Genomic DNA, 17503 nt, shown 5'->3' with positions numbered 1-17503 from the left:
TCTGCAGAACACAAATGAAGGTTTTCAGATCTCAGCTCTGTAGGTCCATACAATGTGAATGAATGGTGACCTGAAGGTCAGAAAATAACAAGAAGGCAGCATAAAAGTAATTCATAAGACTTCAGTGGTTATATCTATGTCTTCAGAACTAATATTATAGGTGTGGGTGAGAAACATCAATAATTATGTCCCTTTTTATTATAAATATCCACCTTTTCCCAGCCTCTACTGGAGTTGGCGATATGCACTAAGAATGTGAATTGGCAAAAAACAAAAGAATAATGTGGAAGTGAATGTGGAGTTTTATAGTAAAAAAAAAAAAAAAAGGACTTGCATATTGTTTCCCACCCACACCTATCGTATCTCATCAGAAGACATGGATTATACCACTGAATTCACTTGCTTTGTATGGACCTACAGAGCTGAAATATTCTTCTAAAAATGTTTGTGTTCCGCAGAAGAAGGCCAGACACATCTGGGATGGCATGAGGGTGAGAAAAATTAGAGCATTTTCATTTTTGGCTGAACTATTCCTTTAAAAGTAGTCCATATGAAACTTACAGTACATGCACTGTGATTTAAGTCTTCCAAAACCCTACAAAAGGTTTGTGTGAGAAACGGCAACAAATTTAGTAGACAACAAATTTAAATTATTTACTGACAGTCTTACCCAGGCCAAAGCTTGTCAGGAACAATGATGCCACATTTTTTAATCTGGATGTGAGCTTCTGAAGAGTTGAAGATTACCAATTTATTGTAGTAATATGGACTACTTTAATTTATTTTATTATTATTATTATTGTGTTAATGTTTCAAAATGTTGATCAATGCAAGAATTTGAACAACATGAGAGTGAAGTGCAAGTAAATAATGACAGTGTTTACATTTTTGGGTGAACTATTCCTTTAAGATTTGGAGGGTGGAAAACATTTTTCTTTTCACTGCACTGTTTGATCTTTACCTCTGATTTATTTACACTAAACCTGACCTCAAACCAAGGTTGTATTGGTATGTAACCCAGAGTGGATTGACTTACATTTGACAAAAACATATTTACAGTAATAACTGTATCGATCTTTGCATATTGTAGATTATCCCAAGGACATGCTGGAAACGTGCTAACCAGAGATCAATCTCTCTTTCTCAGGTACAAGTTGCTGAGGTACTCGAAAGAGAGGCAGCATCTGGACGGCTTGAACAATCTTCATTACTCTCCAGAAATCTCTCTGAGCAGCTTGTATAAAAACATCACAGTGAATCTGAGTCCCGAGCTTGCCCCCATAACAGAGTACTGACAGGCTCCGCCCACCTGGGGGTCAGGGTGGAGGAAAACGTGATGTATCGATGCCAAATGCCCTTAAAAACAGGAGTGAGGGCTGCAAAGGCTTGTCTAATGCACAGTTAATTGCGTTGTGTGTGTGTGTGTGTGTGTGTGTGTGTGTGTGTGTGTGTGTGTGTGTGTGTGTGTGTGTGTGTGTGTGTGTGTGTGTTAGATCAATGGATCATATCAGTGAAGGTGTGTAGCGTGACTGCCTACGTTTAACTGCATGTTCCTGTGTCCATGCTGGCTTTAGCGAATCGCAACACATAAAAAAATAAAATAAAACAGTTGGGGAGTGCCAGCGTCAACAAATCAGATGTTTACTGCAAGGCCTTAATTAAATTTTATAGGCTATCAGACTCTGTAAATCCACTAATCTGTGCTTACATTGTCGAAAGTTTGGTTTTACATTACAACAGCACTCTTGATGCCAATAGACTTCTTTTTTTTCATGTTCTGTTAGTATAATTTTTATACATATCATTTTTTTAAGACAAAGTTTGTTCAGAAGTCAATGCAGTTTAAATGGATGTATTTTAAATCTTAAATTCAGCTTAAGTAACATGTTGTCATCTTATATTGAGAGATACATTTCACTCCAGTGGTGTGTTTTTATTTCAATCCCATGGCCATACAGAAGGCTGTAACAAGTGCATGCAAGACCCAGACTCCCCTATAAATAACTGGCTTTTTTAAAAAAAACTGTTTTTTTTCCCCCCTAATAACGCCTTTGATTCCAATGGAAGCACTCTTCCTTTTGGCAGCTATTTTGACCTGTTAATTTTATTAATTTTTTTTTATTTATACATTTTTTTCTTTAAGGGTGTGGGATATATTTTGATTGATGGACACAATATCAGCAATGACAGTTAGAATGCAGGAAAGCAATTCAGAGACATACAGAAATCAGTACCAGCTGCCTTCATTTATTTTGGTTACATGATTTTTTTGTCTTTAAAAGAACTTTTGTTTTAGTGATGTTGAAAAGAAAAAAAAGTGATGTTGAAAAAAAAAAAAACATATTCGGTCATTATTTAATCATACCGTTCCAAACTCCTATGACTTATGTTGAACACATGATATATATTGAAGTATGTTCAGTTTGCTTACTTCCATACTCAGTTCACTTTAAAAACTCTCTTTAAAGCTTAAAAAAACACCCACAAGTGTAATTAAAGTAGTTTACGCAGTTGTTTCATATTTCAGTTCTTCTGAAAACATAGTCACTTTGTACGATTAACAGACCAACATTTGTTGTAATTAATAAACTCTGTAAATCACATAATGGTGACATTTCAATAACATCAAACTTCATTGGTGGTTTTGTCATGACATGATGTTGGTCACTAGACGTGCAAGAACCAATGAGGTTTGAAGTTATTGACATGTTGCCATATTGGATTCGAGCTCGGTTTACAATTATTTGTTTTGATGGTGATTGACGACTTTAAATTTCAGGTCTGTTCATCATACAAAGGGATCATATGCCTTCATAAGACCTGGAATATTGCACACGAGTCGCATGGAATACTTTTGACAATTTGGGGTGTTTTTATTTCAACTTTAAAGTGAGTCAATATCGACTGCCATTATATTGAATCCAGAAAATGGAACATCTTTTAAAATAGCTACTTTTGTTTTCCACAGAAGAAAGTCATACGGGTTTGGATTAAAATGAGGGTGAGTAAACGAGGACACTTTTTTTCTGGGCGAACTATACGTTCAATGGCATAATCATTCTCTCGTCTATGTTTTGAAGTGCACTCCGTGGTAGTAGATGAAATAAAGATACGACTGAAATGATAACGAGGTGTTTACGAGAGTTTGTCTCCCAGGTCGTTCGCAGAAAGGCATGATGATCAGTCGGGTTCACAGCTGCTAAAGCCAAAAAGCCCTCCGCAGGGTTTGGCTTGTCTAAACCTGTGTGTTTTTGTCTGTCTGTGTATGTAGCTCTCAGTGTGAAGTACTGGGTGATATTGCACTTCGATCGGAACGCGAGTTGGGCCAAGATGAGAGAGCGATGACTGCGTTGCTCTTGAATGGCATTTGAAGTACACTTGGGCCATGACGACTTTATGCTGTTAAAGTTTTGAGCATCACAAGCTGTTGGAAAACGACACGTAGACTGTCTTTTTGTTGTTACATGTTTGCCTTTGTATATAATTTAAAAACATTTTTTTTTTAGTTTTTGATGTATCATAAGTTGCTTTAATTTTGTTGATGTTAAGTTATTTATAAATGTCCTTAAACTGCTGTTTCATATCCTTTTTCATATTGTGTGTGTGTGTGTGTGTGTGTGTGTGTGTGTGTGTGTGTGTTTGTTTGTTTGTTTGTTTCAGTCCACTCAGAGAATTACACATCCGCTCCCCAGGAGCGAGATTATGTCAGCAGCATGGTTTGCGACACTAATTGGATTCTTGACACTTGAAGTTGAGACACACTCACAGCTTCAAATCCTAGCTAGCAAGATCTGTGAAAAGTGCTTTAATTCACCTGTTTCAAAGGTTCTTGTAGGGTATTCTCTTTCTCTGCATGTCTTTGAGGCGTAGTTAAGCCATGGCTTCTCTGATATTACCTGCTTTTTCTTCTGAGTGGATGCTCTCTTAGGCCCTAGTGCACACTCTTGATAACTTTCTTAATCCAGTCCTGTATGTACTCTTCATGTGATAGCTTCCTCCAGTGCCCAGTCTGTTGTTAACAGTCACTCATTAAACTGGCAGACTAAAGGCTGGGTCAAATTGGGCCTGGTTACTATGGTTACAGAAATCCATTTGACCAACCCTGGTGTTGAATGGAAAAATCCTGTCTTTTTAGATAAGTAACTAAAGGAGGAACAAAAGATAAAAGACTTAAATGGAGGTTACTGGTGCCAAAGTCTGCTTTTCTTTCACCTCTTGTTCTACATAAAAGCTTTGACCTCTCTTCCTAAGCTTTGCACGGGGAAGTTTAGCTTTTTACGACATCAGCTGAAATCTTAACCTTCTGTCCAGCCACACTGAGTCTGCAAACAGGGTTTTGGTATGTGTGACGTGAGTGTGTGTATATGTTGAAAGTGTATTGATCACGTTCATATGCGGTCTTGTGTGGAAGGATAGCTGGAACACAGCGGGAAAAACCCTCGCTTCGCTTTTCCGCTACACATTGCCTACAAATGTGCATAAGCAAAGTACGTTATATAGGTGCAAGATCTTATAGCTTATAGTTTGCCGCCAAAGATAGGATGTTGACACTGAGCTATTGAATTACGCCATGTGTTTGTGTTAAAGCAATGGATGAGATCCATTTATAACCACTTATGCTTGCTGTTTAATGTAGAAATAGAGGTATTTTGGACCAGGTACAGACTTTCAAAGAGGGGAAATGTAGTTCTTTACACAAGCTGATATAAGCCCATTTAGTTTCCAGTATGCTCAAGTAAAAAAAGTATCATTGCATTGTGCACTAACTTTTCTTACACCCCAATAGAGCATCTGATTGGTCTGTCATGACTTGTTTTAGAGCTTTAGTTCACCCAAAAATGAAAATTCTGTCATTTACACGCCCTCATGTTCCAATATGACTTTCTTCTATGGAACACAAAAGAAAAAGAGATATTGGGCAGAATGTTAGGAACTGACCGCCTCAGTCCCCATTTTCTTTCATTGAATGGGAAGAAGAGCTATATAATTTTTTTTTCATAATTGATCCTCTTGGGTTTCATGAAAGGGTTTTGAACGGCATGAGAGTAATTGACAGAATTTTCATTTTTGGGTGAACTATCGCTTTAATCATTAGCTTTTTGCGCATTGGAAAAATGTTGCGCCTTTTTTTTTTTTTGTTGGGTTGCACAGAAGGGGACTAAAAGTTACACGAACTGTTCTTAAACTGCGGTGGGTTGCAGTATATGAATATTGAATGTCACATTGATTCTTCTGCTGTTGTCATGCCCCATTCCCCAGATTTAAAGAACTGGCTGATGCCAACTGTGTTTCCTGTGTAAATTCATCAGTGAGACTGCTCTGGTGTGATTGATAACGTTTTGATCTGGTGGTTAGTTGTAGCTTTTGAGGAAGCTTTTGTTCAATGCTGTTGTCTGTCTGCTGGTTTAGAGTCATCTCATTTCAGTTCCCACCCCTAACTTATCATCTCATATCTGCCCCATCCTGTCCAGCTGTCTTTTGAAAATATCCAGAAACAATAGAGAATTTAAAAAAAAGGATTTATTATTCGTCATTACAAATCTGTAAAGTAGAGTGTTAAATTTTTGCAGTATTCATATTTGTGCCTTGAGTTTTATTATTATTATTATAATTTTTTTTTAAAACACTTTCATTTTCACATTGTTTGTTGAGATGTGCAGTGGGGTGCGTGTGGATGAAGTTTCGAAATAAAAGGGGTGCACATTTACATTTACTTTTTATTCAGAGTTTTTAATTTGAATCTGGAGCTATGTCCATAAACCTGAAATGTCTCATTGATTTGAAACTGAAAAACATTAGGACCTTCTCCTCTGTTTGCGTTTTTCTGTTCCTGAGGGTCCACTTTAACTGTTAGACAAGTGTAAGAAGCAGAATCTCTTGATGGCATCTGCTTTGACATGTACAATCCTGGTTCCAGATTTCCTTTTCTTTTGTTGTACTGGTCCATTCACTGTGTGACGCTCTGTAATGATCATTAAAAGACTTTATAGTTGAAAACTTACAGTCTGATCTTTTTAATTGATATGGCTGGAGTGAGTGAGGGTGGGTGAAATTTAATTTCTTTATGTATGGGTTTTTGACATGGATGTGTAATGTCACTCATGTGCTTTGGCGACTACAGCTGTTGTAGTGTATGAGAAGGGGCTCAGTAGGAGAGCCAGAGTGTAATGGCGATGCCCCTCCGCATGAGCCTCGAACACCACCTGCAAACACACAAGAAACCATAAGAAACACCTTCCAACCATCTCAACACAAACACGTGGTAAACAAGAGTGTCTTGATATAGTGTATGTGTATACTGTATATTTGTCACCTCACAGGCTCTTTGAGCCTACTCTTGGTCTTTGTCTTGATTGATCCATTTAGGCTTCTCTAGTCCACAAAATGTATATAAATCAAATCTACAATTAAAGATTTGAATGCAAATATTACAAGAGCTCACTGCTGTCATGATGCTAAGGACGAGCAGCAAAATTATGCTATGATTTCATAGATCATTTTGTGTCTAAATTTGAAAGAGTTCCTAATGAACGCTCTGTTCACCCCCTTATGGCAATTTGTATTTGAAATTTGCGGTCACTCCATCCATATTTCTCATTTGTTATTGTTTCCTCATGTTGATTGTGAGACCCCCAAACTTCTATATGCGGATATAGTCCTGTTTGGAAAAGGTATGTGGCCTGAACAACAAGGCTGAGTCACATCTCAAACCACCTTGATCATTGCTGGTCTGATCAGTAAAAAAAAGTATCAGCCATGTGAGAATACCCCCTTTTAATAGTTGTCGATGCCTCGTTACATGAACAGCCTATGTGCTATGCATGCCTGTACACATGGGTTGTCCTTCAGTGATCTGTCATGTTCTTATCTTAAATTTACTGTGTGTCTATAGAAAACAAGATATAGGTTCTTAAATATTTACCTCCCCACAGTTATAGCTCTTGGTTCCCATCCAAGACAATCATTCAGGGTATTAATCTACAGATGTATTTGCTCAATGAAAGAGTTTCTGGTGTCTCTTAACACCAAAGATGAGTTTACACACCTCTATACAAATTTCATAAGAGCTTTCAAATATAGGCTATTCATCCATATAACAAGTGATGGTTTACCCAAAAACGAAAATTGTCACTTACTCACCCACATCAATGTTACTTCAAACATGGGTGATTTTCCCATCCCTCCATCCCCCCCAACCCACCCCGTTTGAATACAAAAAGAGATATTTTACATGCAAACTGTTCTTTTCCCTGCAACACTATAAAATAGCTTTGTTTGTGGAACAAATACACAGTAAAATTACACAATTGAAATTTTTGGGTGAACTATCCTTTTAAGAGGGAGCTCCCTATAAATTATAAATATCTTTACTTATATATTATAATAATAATAATAATCTGCATATTTCCAGCAGAGCAATACTACTTATAGGACTTTTTTTAAAAACTTTGAATTGTATGCATTCATATACCTAAAGTGTTAGAAGAGATCAGTTATCTTGATTATTAATTGTTTAGGTGTCTCATTACAAGAATAGTCTGTCACTTAGCAACCAGTGATTGCTCATGAATATAAGAGTGCAGTCAGAGTGCCACTTACATCAGCCATCTGGTGGAAAGGAGTACGGCCCTCAGCCTTCCAGTAGGCTTTAGTGTCAAACTCCACCCGATACACACCAGGAGTGAATTCCTGCTCTGTAATCAAGTTGTGCACCTCACCAGACATATCTACTTTCCTGTTTGAGATCAAGAAAGATTGAGGATAATAAGATGATAATTGCAGGAAAAGGAAAGTGAAACCAGATATGTGAGACAATGAAAATATGTAGAATCATGAAAAGAGCTAGTGTTTAGTAATTCAACAATTCCTTTCAGTTTCTTTCAATTTACAACGTTAGTTGTTTTTGATTAAATCTGTCCTGTGCCATGTTTTAATGTTTAATGTACAGGAAGGACATCATTAGCCCTTTTAATGGGGCTTAAAAACAAAGGTTAATGATGACTTAAAATGTTTAAAAAGTAACAAGATTTCAACTTGATAACATGTATTAAATATCCTCCATGAAATCATTCACATCTGTTTGGGGTCTCCAGGTATAAAACACGCTCAAAGTAACATTCACTATCGTCAGTTTCACTCAATCTTGCCATGTTTATGTTACAAAAAAAAAATCATGAAACCAAGTGAACTTAAATGAACTGAGTTGATTCAACTAAAAAGCGTCTTCACAGCTTTACTTAATCCATTTGCGTTGGGACAATTACTAGACAAAAACTATTTGTTATTTTATTTGTTTGGTTAACTGAAACAGCAGAGGATTTCTAGTTCTCAGCATGCTTAATGTTAAAATATTAATCTTTGTGCAAGATGAATATAAAGGATTATATTCATAAACATTACCAGTAACTTGCTAGCACATCATTAATAGTTTTATTTGAGTTAGTTTGACATTAGATTTGGCTAGGTTCCTTCTGCTTGAAGTATTAAAGTTGAATTTACATGGTAATTTTAATTCAAGAAAACTCATGTCAAACATGTGGAACCATTGGCCATGATTGAATTAAGTTTAGCCAAAGAGTTATTTTTGGAGTACAATATATCTCTGTGTCTTGGTTTTAATTGGGTCAGAGGAAAGTAAAATTTCAAAATTGTTTACCAATACAGGGTCTCTGGGACCTCAAAGAAAATGTCAGTCAGAGCATGAGGGTTAATGTGAACTTACCCACTGGCAATCTTTTCCCATGTTCCACCCTGGCGATAAACATCCAGAGCAACATTTCCAGCTGGAATGCCTTTCACAGCATCCAGAATCTTTACGGTCAGAGGACAGTGAGCATCCGAACCACCATGAAAACCCTGGGACACAAGTCAGTGTCATTCAGAATCAGTGTGCGCATACAAATGTCAGGTCAGTCTTATTTGTATAGTGCTTTTCACAATACACAATATTTTAAAGCAGCTTTGCTGAAAAAAGTGCCTAACAAATCTCCCAAGTGAGCAAGCCAAAGTTAAATGTGGAAAGGAAAAATTCCTTAAGATGTTTAGGTAGAAAAGGGAGAAAATGTTGGCAAAACTCATGTTGGAGCCCATCCTCCTCAGGTTGAATTTTTCATGTCATATTTGCAGTTGATTATGCAGTAAAATTGCCTGGTTGTTATGTATTTATTTAGTTTGTAAATGGATGGCAGTAGCTGTGGGCTATATTAGCTCTGACCGTTGTGGGGTAAGTGACCGCTTGGACATACTGTGTGTTTTTTTCCAGGTACAGAGAGTTTACTGCAGAATTTTGTAGTATAGTAGAGTGTACATAACCTTGTGACCTATATGTTATCCTGTCCAACAACTGAAAGCGCCTAGTCTCACCCAGAAGGGGCCAACTAAGGGGATAGTTTATCTATCTATGATATACATTTAATAGATTTTGTGTCTCTGCCAAGTTAAATATAACTTATAGGTGCTGTAAGCGATTTCAGCCAATTTTGCTAACTTCAAAAACACTGCCTTTATGTCAGCAAACCCAAACGTGCAAATGACAAATCACTCACAAGCAGAGAGCATTTACTGTAGAATTGTTTAGTTTTTTGATAACCTTAAAAAGCGTGGGCTGGCACCTTACTCTATTTTGACAGGTGTGATTTTTTATAGACAGACAGACAGACATAGACAGATAGATAGATTTGATAAACATCTTACAATGAGAGAACGTAAGCAGAGAATTGCACTTTGCACTGAACTAGTCACTTGATATTCAAACTTTTAATTTCACTTTTAAATATAAATAGATTTTAAACATTTGTAACGTCCCATGGTAATGTTCTATTCACCACTGAGTGATTAAACTTACCACCGGAGCAGATGTACACAAGGCGAACAGAGATGCAAGAAGCACACAGATCACTGCTTTAGCCATGTTACAGCAAGACTACAAGAGATATCGCCCATATTGCCCTTTATACTGTACAGCTGTCGACCCTGCAATCAGGTGACTCAAGAGGGGTATCTACAGCTCCCTGTTGACATTGTAAATAAAGAGGGGAATGAGTAACTCCATACAAATTTAGCAGATATCTGAATGGATTTTGTTAATCCAACTGAACCAATATATGGCAAATCCACTTATCTATTATATTTGTTTTTGAATTATTAAACACACCCAGTCTTTAGAATTTGTGCATTTCCCAGATGTTAATTCTCAATCTTTATACACTCTGTTGTAAGATCTGATTCATTGTTTTGCTTGTCTGTTTGCTTTCTGGGAAACCTAATCAACAGGGGCACTAGTGAAATATTTCTGGCAGCAGAAATTTTAGGGTCTGAGCTCTTATTGACAGTTCAAAGAAAAGTGAACAGTTACCCATTGAGAGGCGGGCATACACTTGTTTTTCACATATTTCCAAGTTCTAGCTGTATTGCCAAAGACATTGAATCACAAGTGGAGAACAGCAGTATTCCTTTGCTTGTAAGCAGTACTGAAGACTTTCTAGCAAGGGTGAAGGTTTGGTGTTATCATATAGGGACATTTTAAAATTTAAACTATAGCCTACAGATGTTTTTGCATACTCTGTGAAATTGCCTGTTGTGAATTCAGCAAAAGTAAGTTGAAGGTGTTGCAGCTGAAACCTAACCACTCTTACCAAAATTTTAATCACTGCCTACCCACTAACCCAAACTCCAACTCTAAACTTAACCGTCATTGGAATAAAAAAGTGAAAATGCAACCTTCGAATTACATTCACCATTGTTTATGTGAGCATAATTATTTCCTGGTTACCATGGGACCAGACCCCAGATCTTGAAGGTTGCTGGTTCATCGTGTTATCAGTAGAACTACAGGGAATTCTGTTTATGTCTGAAATTATGTAAAAATGTCGGGGGAAATTGGGCTGCAGGAGGTTGATTTCAGGGTACGAGTTTTCGGAAACAACTTGTCGATTTCCTGTGTGATCATATCGGTTGTTCTAGTTTAGAAAGAAAAATATTTATATAAGAATTTAAGTATTTGTCCTCTACATTTTGTACACTGACAATGTTCAAAAAATACAATTAAAATTATTTTATTAAAAAGATTCAGGCTCTTTTGAGGTGCATTTGCCACCCGCTGTGGTTCGAACAAATACATCAAGTATAAACAAGGCTTAACGTGCCCACAGTTGCATGGTAGACAGTCACTGTTAAAGGGATAGTTCACCCAAAAATGAAATTTCTCTCATAATTTACTCACCCTTATGATATCACAGGTGTGTATGACTTTCTTTCTTCAACAGAACACATTCAAAAAATGTGGAAAAAAAATACAAAAATATCTTTGCTCAGTAGGTCCTTAAAATGCAAGTGGATGGTGAACTGACTTTTGAAGCTCCAAAAATCACAGATTTCTGTACAAACAGATAAAATACAGATCTAAACCAAAACCAACGAACCTACTGTACAGCTTTCCTCCTACTAGTTGTAATCAGCACTGCTCTTCCGGCTGTGATGCACGTGCGTCAGTTCTCACGTGTCTCACGTGCCAACGTGATTAAGTCACATGCGCATACTGCTGCTGACTGAAAGCGATGCTTTATAGTTACAAAATATTTAAATATTGCACCAAAGGTGATTGTGGTACATTAGAAGAGATTATTCACTGGAGTCATATGGATGACATTTATGTTGACTGTCTGTTTGTATTGGAGCTTCAAAAGTATGATCACCATTCACATGCATTTTAAGGACCTACTGAGCTGAGATTTTTTTCTATTTTATCTTAAAATGTGTTTTGCTGAAGGTAGAAAGTCATATACACCTGGGATATTATGAGGGTGAGTAAATGATGAGAGAATTTTTATTTTTGGGTGAATCAACCCTTTAACTTGAAATAAAAATTAATTCCTTGTATTACTGAAAACATGACAGAAAGATATTATACTTAAATTACACTCAAAGCAGTCACAACTGCTAGAAACATTGGTAGGGACATTCTCTTCCTGGTACAGTGACAAGTCCTGTACATATAGTTGAAGTCAGAAGTTTACATACACCATAGCCAAAAACATTTCAACTCAGTTTTTCACAATTCCTGACATTTAATCGTAGAAAACATTGCCTGTCTTAGGTCAGTTAGGATCACTACTTTATTTTAAGAATGTGAAATGTCAGAATAATGGTAGAGAGAATGATTTATTTCAGCTTTTATTTCTTTCATCACATTCCCAGTGGGTCAGAAGTTTACATACAATTTGTCAGTATTTGTTAGCACTGTCTTTAAATTGTTTAACTTCGGTCAAACGTTTTGGGTAGCCTTCCACAAGCTTCTCACAATAAGTTGCTGGAATTTTGGCCCATTCCTCTAGACAGAACTGGTGTAACTGAGTCAGGTTTGTAGGCCTCCTTGCTCGCACACGCTTTTTCAGTTCTTCCCAGAAATTTTCTGTCAGATTGAGGTCAGGGCTTTGTGATGGCCACTCAAATACCTTGACTTTGTTGTCCTTAAGCCATTTTGCCACAACTTTGGATGTATGCTTGGGGTCATTGTCCATTTGGAAGACCCATTTGCGACCGAGCTTTAACTTCCCTCACAGATGTGTGAGTTACCCATGCCATGGGCACTGACACACCTCTGGCCCATACAGACACTGGCTTTTGGACCTGACGCTGATAACAGCTTGTATGGTCCTTTTCCTCTTTGTCCCGGAGAACACGACGGCAGTGTTTTTCAAAAATTATTGGAAATGTGGACTCGTCGGACCAAAAAACACAGTTCCACTGTTCTACTTTCCATCTAAGATGAGACCGAGCTCAGAGAAGTTGGCAGCGCTTCTGGACAGTGTTGATGTAGGGCTTCTGCTTTGCATAGTAAAGTCTTAACTTGCATCTGTGGATGCAGCGGCGAATGGTGTTGCCTAACAAAGGTTTACTAAAGTAATCCCAAGCCCATGTTCATGATATCCATTACAGATGAATGACATTCATTGCCCTTTATGCACCAAGATTTGACCATATTCCTTGAATCTTTTAACTATATTGTGCACTGTAGAGGGTGAAATGCCCAAAAGCCTTCCAATTTGTCTTTGGGGAACATTGTTCTCAAAGTGCTGGATTATTTGCTGAAGCATCTGTTGGCAAATTGACAAGTCTTGAGTGATACTTGCTCTTGAAGGACTAATCTGTTTGTGGAGGCTCCTCCTTATATACTATGACATGATAGCCTCACCTGTTTAAAGTCTGTTTCATATTGTCTTGTTATTTTAACTCGTCAAATTGTTATTAGTCTTAAATTGCCCCTGTCTCAACTTTTTTGGAGCGTGTTGCAATCATCTGATTTGAAATGACTGTACATTAAAAAAAAAAAAAAGAAGAAATTCACAAGGTTAAACATCATATAATGTGTAGTTGTGGTGTTTTCAATTTAGCAAAGGGTGAAATATAATTTACGAATCACTCCTTTTTGTATTTATTAGCATTTTTCATACTGCCCCAACTTTTTTGGACTGGGGTTGTAAATGAAGTAGTGTCAGTCTTTTCTGTGAGAGGTTCAGGTGAGCTCTACTTCTCATTCTTTTGCTCATACCCCATAGCAATAAGGCGTCCACTTAAGTTAAAAGCTAGTTGCAAGTTAATGGCTGAATTAGAAAACTGCTGGTAAGGTAGGTTTTAGCAGGTAGTGTGAAAAGATAATTTTTTTTTTTAAACATTTCCTCAGGGTTTACGAGAAAGCTGTCAAGCTGACAGTATATAACTCACAGAGACGTAAGAGGACTGCGAGAGTGTTAAAGTACTTTATTAAAGACTATTGTCAGAAATCTCATGATATAACATTTTTGAGCAGTTCATAAATACAGGCAAAAATAAATCACTAGATATTTGTCAGAATTGTCAGTATGTAATGATGCAAGCACTAGCCAATAGTGCTTGTTAGAGTCAATGTGTAAAGAAATACATTTAAAAAACAGATTAATTTTTGAAGAATATAGATATTATACAGGTGCATCTCAATAAATTAGAATGTCGTGGAAAAGTTCATTTATTTCAGTAATTCAACTCAAATTGTGAAACTCGTGTATTAAATAAATTCAATGCACACAGACTGAAGTAGTTCAAGTCTTTGGTTCTTTTAATTGTGATGATTTTGGCTCACATTTAACAAAAACCCACCAATTCACTATCTCAGAAAATTAGAATATGGTGACATGCCAATCAGCTAATCAACTCAAAACACCTGCAAAGGTTTCCTGAGCCTTCAAAATGGTCTCTCAGTTTTGTTCACTAGGCTACACAATCTGCTGATCCGACAGTTGTCCAGAAGACAATCATTGACACCCTTCACAAGGAGGGTAAGCCACAAACATTCATTGCCAAAGAAGCTGGCTGTTCACAGAGTGCTGGATCCAAGCATGTTAACAGAAAGTTGAGTGGAAGGGTAAAGTGTGGAAGAAAAAGATGCACACCAACCGAGAGAACCGCAGCCTTATGAGGATTGTCAAGCAAAATCGATTCAAGAATTTGGGTGAACTTCACAAGGAATGGACTGAGGCTGGGGTCAAGGCATCAAGAGCCACCACACACAGACGTGTCAAGGAATTTGGCTACAGTTGTCATATTCCTCTTGTTAAGCCACTCCTGAACCACAGACAACGTCAGAGGCGTCTTACCTGGGCTAAGGAGAAGAAGAACTGGACTGTTGCCTAGTGGTCCAAAGTCCTCTTTTCAGATGAGAGCAAGTTTTGTATTTCATTTGGAAACCAAGGTCCTAGAGTCTGGAGGAAGGGTGGAGAAGCTCATAGCCCAAGTTGCTTGAAGTCCAGTGTTAAGTTTCCACAGTCTGTGATGATTTGGGGTGCAATGTCATCTGCTGGTGTTGGTCCATTGTGTTTTTTGAAAACCAAAGTCACTGCACCCATTTACCAAGAAATTTTGGAGCACTTCAGGCTTCCTTCTGCTGACCAGCTTTTTAAAAATGCTGATTTCATTTTCCAGCAGGATTTGGCACCTGCCCACACTGCCAAAAGCACCAAAAGTTGGTTAAATGACCATAGTGTTGGTGTGCTTGACTGGCCAGCAAACTCACCAGACCTGAACCCCATAGAGAATCTATGGGGTATTGTCAAGAGGAAAATGAGAAACAAGAGACAAAAAATGCAGATGAGCTGAAGGCCACTGTCAAAGAAACCTGGGCTTCCATACCACCTCAGCAGTGCCACAGACTGATCACCTCCATGCCACGCCGAATTGAGGCAGTAATTAAAGCAAAAGGAGCCCCTACCAAGTATTGAGTACATATACAGTAAATGAACATACTTTCCAGAAGGCCAACAATTCACTAAAAATGTTTTTTTTATTGGTCTTATGATGTATTCTAATTTTTTGAGATTTAGGGTTTTTGTTAAATGTGAGCCAAAATCATCACAATTAAAAGAACCAAAGACATAAACTACTTCAGTCTGTGTGCACTGAATTTATTTAATACACGAGTTTCACAATTTGAGTTGAATTACTGAAATAAATGAACTTTTCCACGACATTCTAATTTATTGAGATGCACCTGTATATATTCTTTTTAAAATAGTTTTTGTGGGCCTTTGATATGACAAAAACCGATGTGGATTAAGGGCAGGGGACAGAATTGTGTCACAACATTAGTTGGATCCAAACAACCAGTAGCTTCAGTAGATAAAGTAGATTCAAGTTTTGCTATTTTGCTCTCCTCTGTCTTTATGTCGTCTGAGAAAGAAGCAGATACCCATTTGCTTCAAGGCTGACCGATTTTGATCTAGCTTTATGATCGTATCTGCCTGTTCAGAAATTTAAAACATTTCATTGCTTTTGTGTCACTCCTGTCATGTGTTGCATTGACTACTTTGGCAGACATTGACTGTGTCTCAAAAGTTAGTGAGCTTGCTTGCTGTTTAATGCTTACATGAGATGGAATGGAACAAATGTCTAACTTAAGGTACTTTTCATCAGGGACACAAAAATGGTTCAAGGAACGAAACTGAATGAATTTTTTTGCAGAAGGTAACTGAAAACGGGAACAAAATCCCTTTCAATTGTTCTGGAGTGAAAACATTATTTTTTAAATGCTCGTAACTGGTTAATAACCAGTTATTTTTGTTGCGATAATCTTTTAAAGAAACCAAAGACCAAAGGGTTTGTTACAGTATATTTTCAGAATTACACCAATGAAAAATGAGGCTTCTCTCTTATTAATAGAAAATAAGCATGTGCTTTGATTCTGAAGGAAACCTCTAGTTTAAAAAAAAAATGATGAATAATTAAATAAATAAATAATTCAGCCCACAAAAAGTGACGTTTAGTCCAAATGCACCAACGCATTGTGTGCATGCGTACAGGAAAGGGAGATTTAGGCTATTAATTGAATTAAAGGTGGCCAAATGAATATTTTTAATATTTTTGGGGACATACAGTATTTAATATTAAGAATACATTTCTTGAAAATACGTTAAATTACATAGGCTACTGTATACTATGCTTTTTATGATTTCTATCCTGATAATTCCCCCATGTGGGAAAAGTTTTTTTTTTTTTTTTTTTTTTTTTTTTGGGGTGAGGCAAGTCCCTTATTTTGAGCTTGTTTTTCCAGAAAAACACTACAACTGGTAAATCACTCACCCTTAGTACTGTCATTTGTTTTATTTTTTTAAAAGAACATTATTAACCATACTTTTATTTCATTCTAACCGGTTACAATTTGGAAAAAAGGCTGCGGAACACCAGATCCAGAATGGAAAAATACTCAGAACGAACCGAAATGAAATTTTTTTATTTTATTTTAGTCTCTGCTTTTCATAGACAGTGAAAGCAAATTGTGCTCCTCATGTGAACCATGTGTTCACTCTCTTACAAGTTCATTCTGTCATAAGCATGTGAAAAGGCAAACAAGCACAAAATAATAAGCACAAATGCAATGCACATGCTCACCACAGTTGTACAGAGTGGTTATCTGAGTTACCGTAGATTTTGTCAGTTCGAACCAGTCTGGCCATTCTCTGTTGACCTCTCTCATCAACAAGGCATTTCCGTCCACAGAACTGCCACTCACTGGATGTTTTTTTGTTTTTGGCACCATTAGGAGTAAATTCTGTTGTGTGTGAAAATCCCAGGAGATCAGCAGTTACAGAAATACTCAAACAAGCCCGCCTGGCACCAACAAATATGCCACGGTCCAAATAATTGATATCACATTTTTTCCACATTCTGCTGGTTGATGTGAACATTAACTGAAGCTCCTGACCTGTATCTGCATGATTTTATGCACTGCACTGCTGCCATATGATTGGCTGATTAGATAATCGCATGGATGATTGTTGGTGCCAGACGGGCTGGTGTGAGTATTTCTGTAACTGCTGATCTTCTTGGATTTTCACACACAACAGTCTCTAGAATTTGTACTGAATGGTGCCAAAAACAAAACAAAAAATATTCAATGAGGGGCAATTCTGTGGATGGAAATGCATTGTTAATGAGAGAGGCCAAAAGAGAATGACTAGTCTGGTTTGAAGTCTAC

At 37.2% G+C, this 17503-nt stretch overlaps 2 protein-coding genes across 4 annotated transcripts in view; one reads left to right on the top strand and one right to left on the bottom strand.

Annotated features, from left to right (window-relative positions):
• The window catches only part of LOC127416439 (beta-1,4-galactosyltransferase 6-like), a 42537-nt gene extending 36534 nt beyond the window's left edge, over positions 1-6003 (top strand). For 2 of the 3 annotated variants that reach the window (XM_051655806.1, XM_051655804.1), the window contains exon 9: positions 1148-6003. In XM_051655806.1, coding sequence (XP_051511766.1) covers positions 1148-1295 — 148 coding nt within the window. In that variant the 3' untranslated portion in view covers positions 1296-6003. The remainder of the gene's footprint in view (positions 1-1147) is intronic. The other variant, XR_007893103.1, reaches the window with a different exon arrangement.
• On the bottom strand, positions 5704-9969 carry LOC127416445 (transthyretin-like). The gene is made up of 4 exons (XM_051655818.1): positions 9845-9969; positions 8723-8856; positions 7600-7735; positions 5704-6203 (listed from the first exon to the last, which is right to left on the bottom strand). The coding sequence occupies exons 1-4, from the start codon at positions 9908-9910 to the stop codon at positions 6096-6098; spliced, it is 444 nt and encodes a 147-aa protein (XP_051511778.1). The 5' UTR covers positions 9911-9969; the 3' UTR covers positions 5704-6095.
• Positions 9970-17503: the final 7534 nt, after the last annotated feature.

The sequence above is a fragment of the Myxocyprinus asiaticus genome, chromosome 25 (assembly GCF_019703515.2).
Source record: "Myxocyprinus asiaticus isolate MX2 ecotype Aquarium Trade chromosome 25, UBuf_Myxa_2, whole genome shotgun sequence".
In the NCBI taxonomy this organism is placed as follows: Eukaryota; Metazoa; Chordata; class Actinopteri; order Cypriniformes; family Catostomidae; genus Myxocyprinus; species Myxocyprinus asiaticus.
The sequence above is the reverse complement of the archived record's forward strand: the minus strand, read 5'-3'. Positions and strand labels throughout refer to the sequence as shown.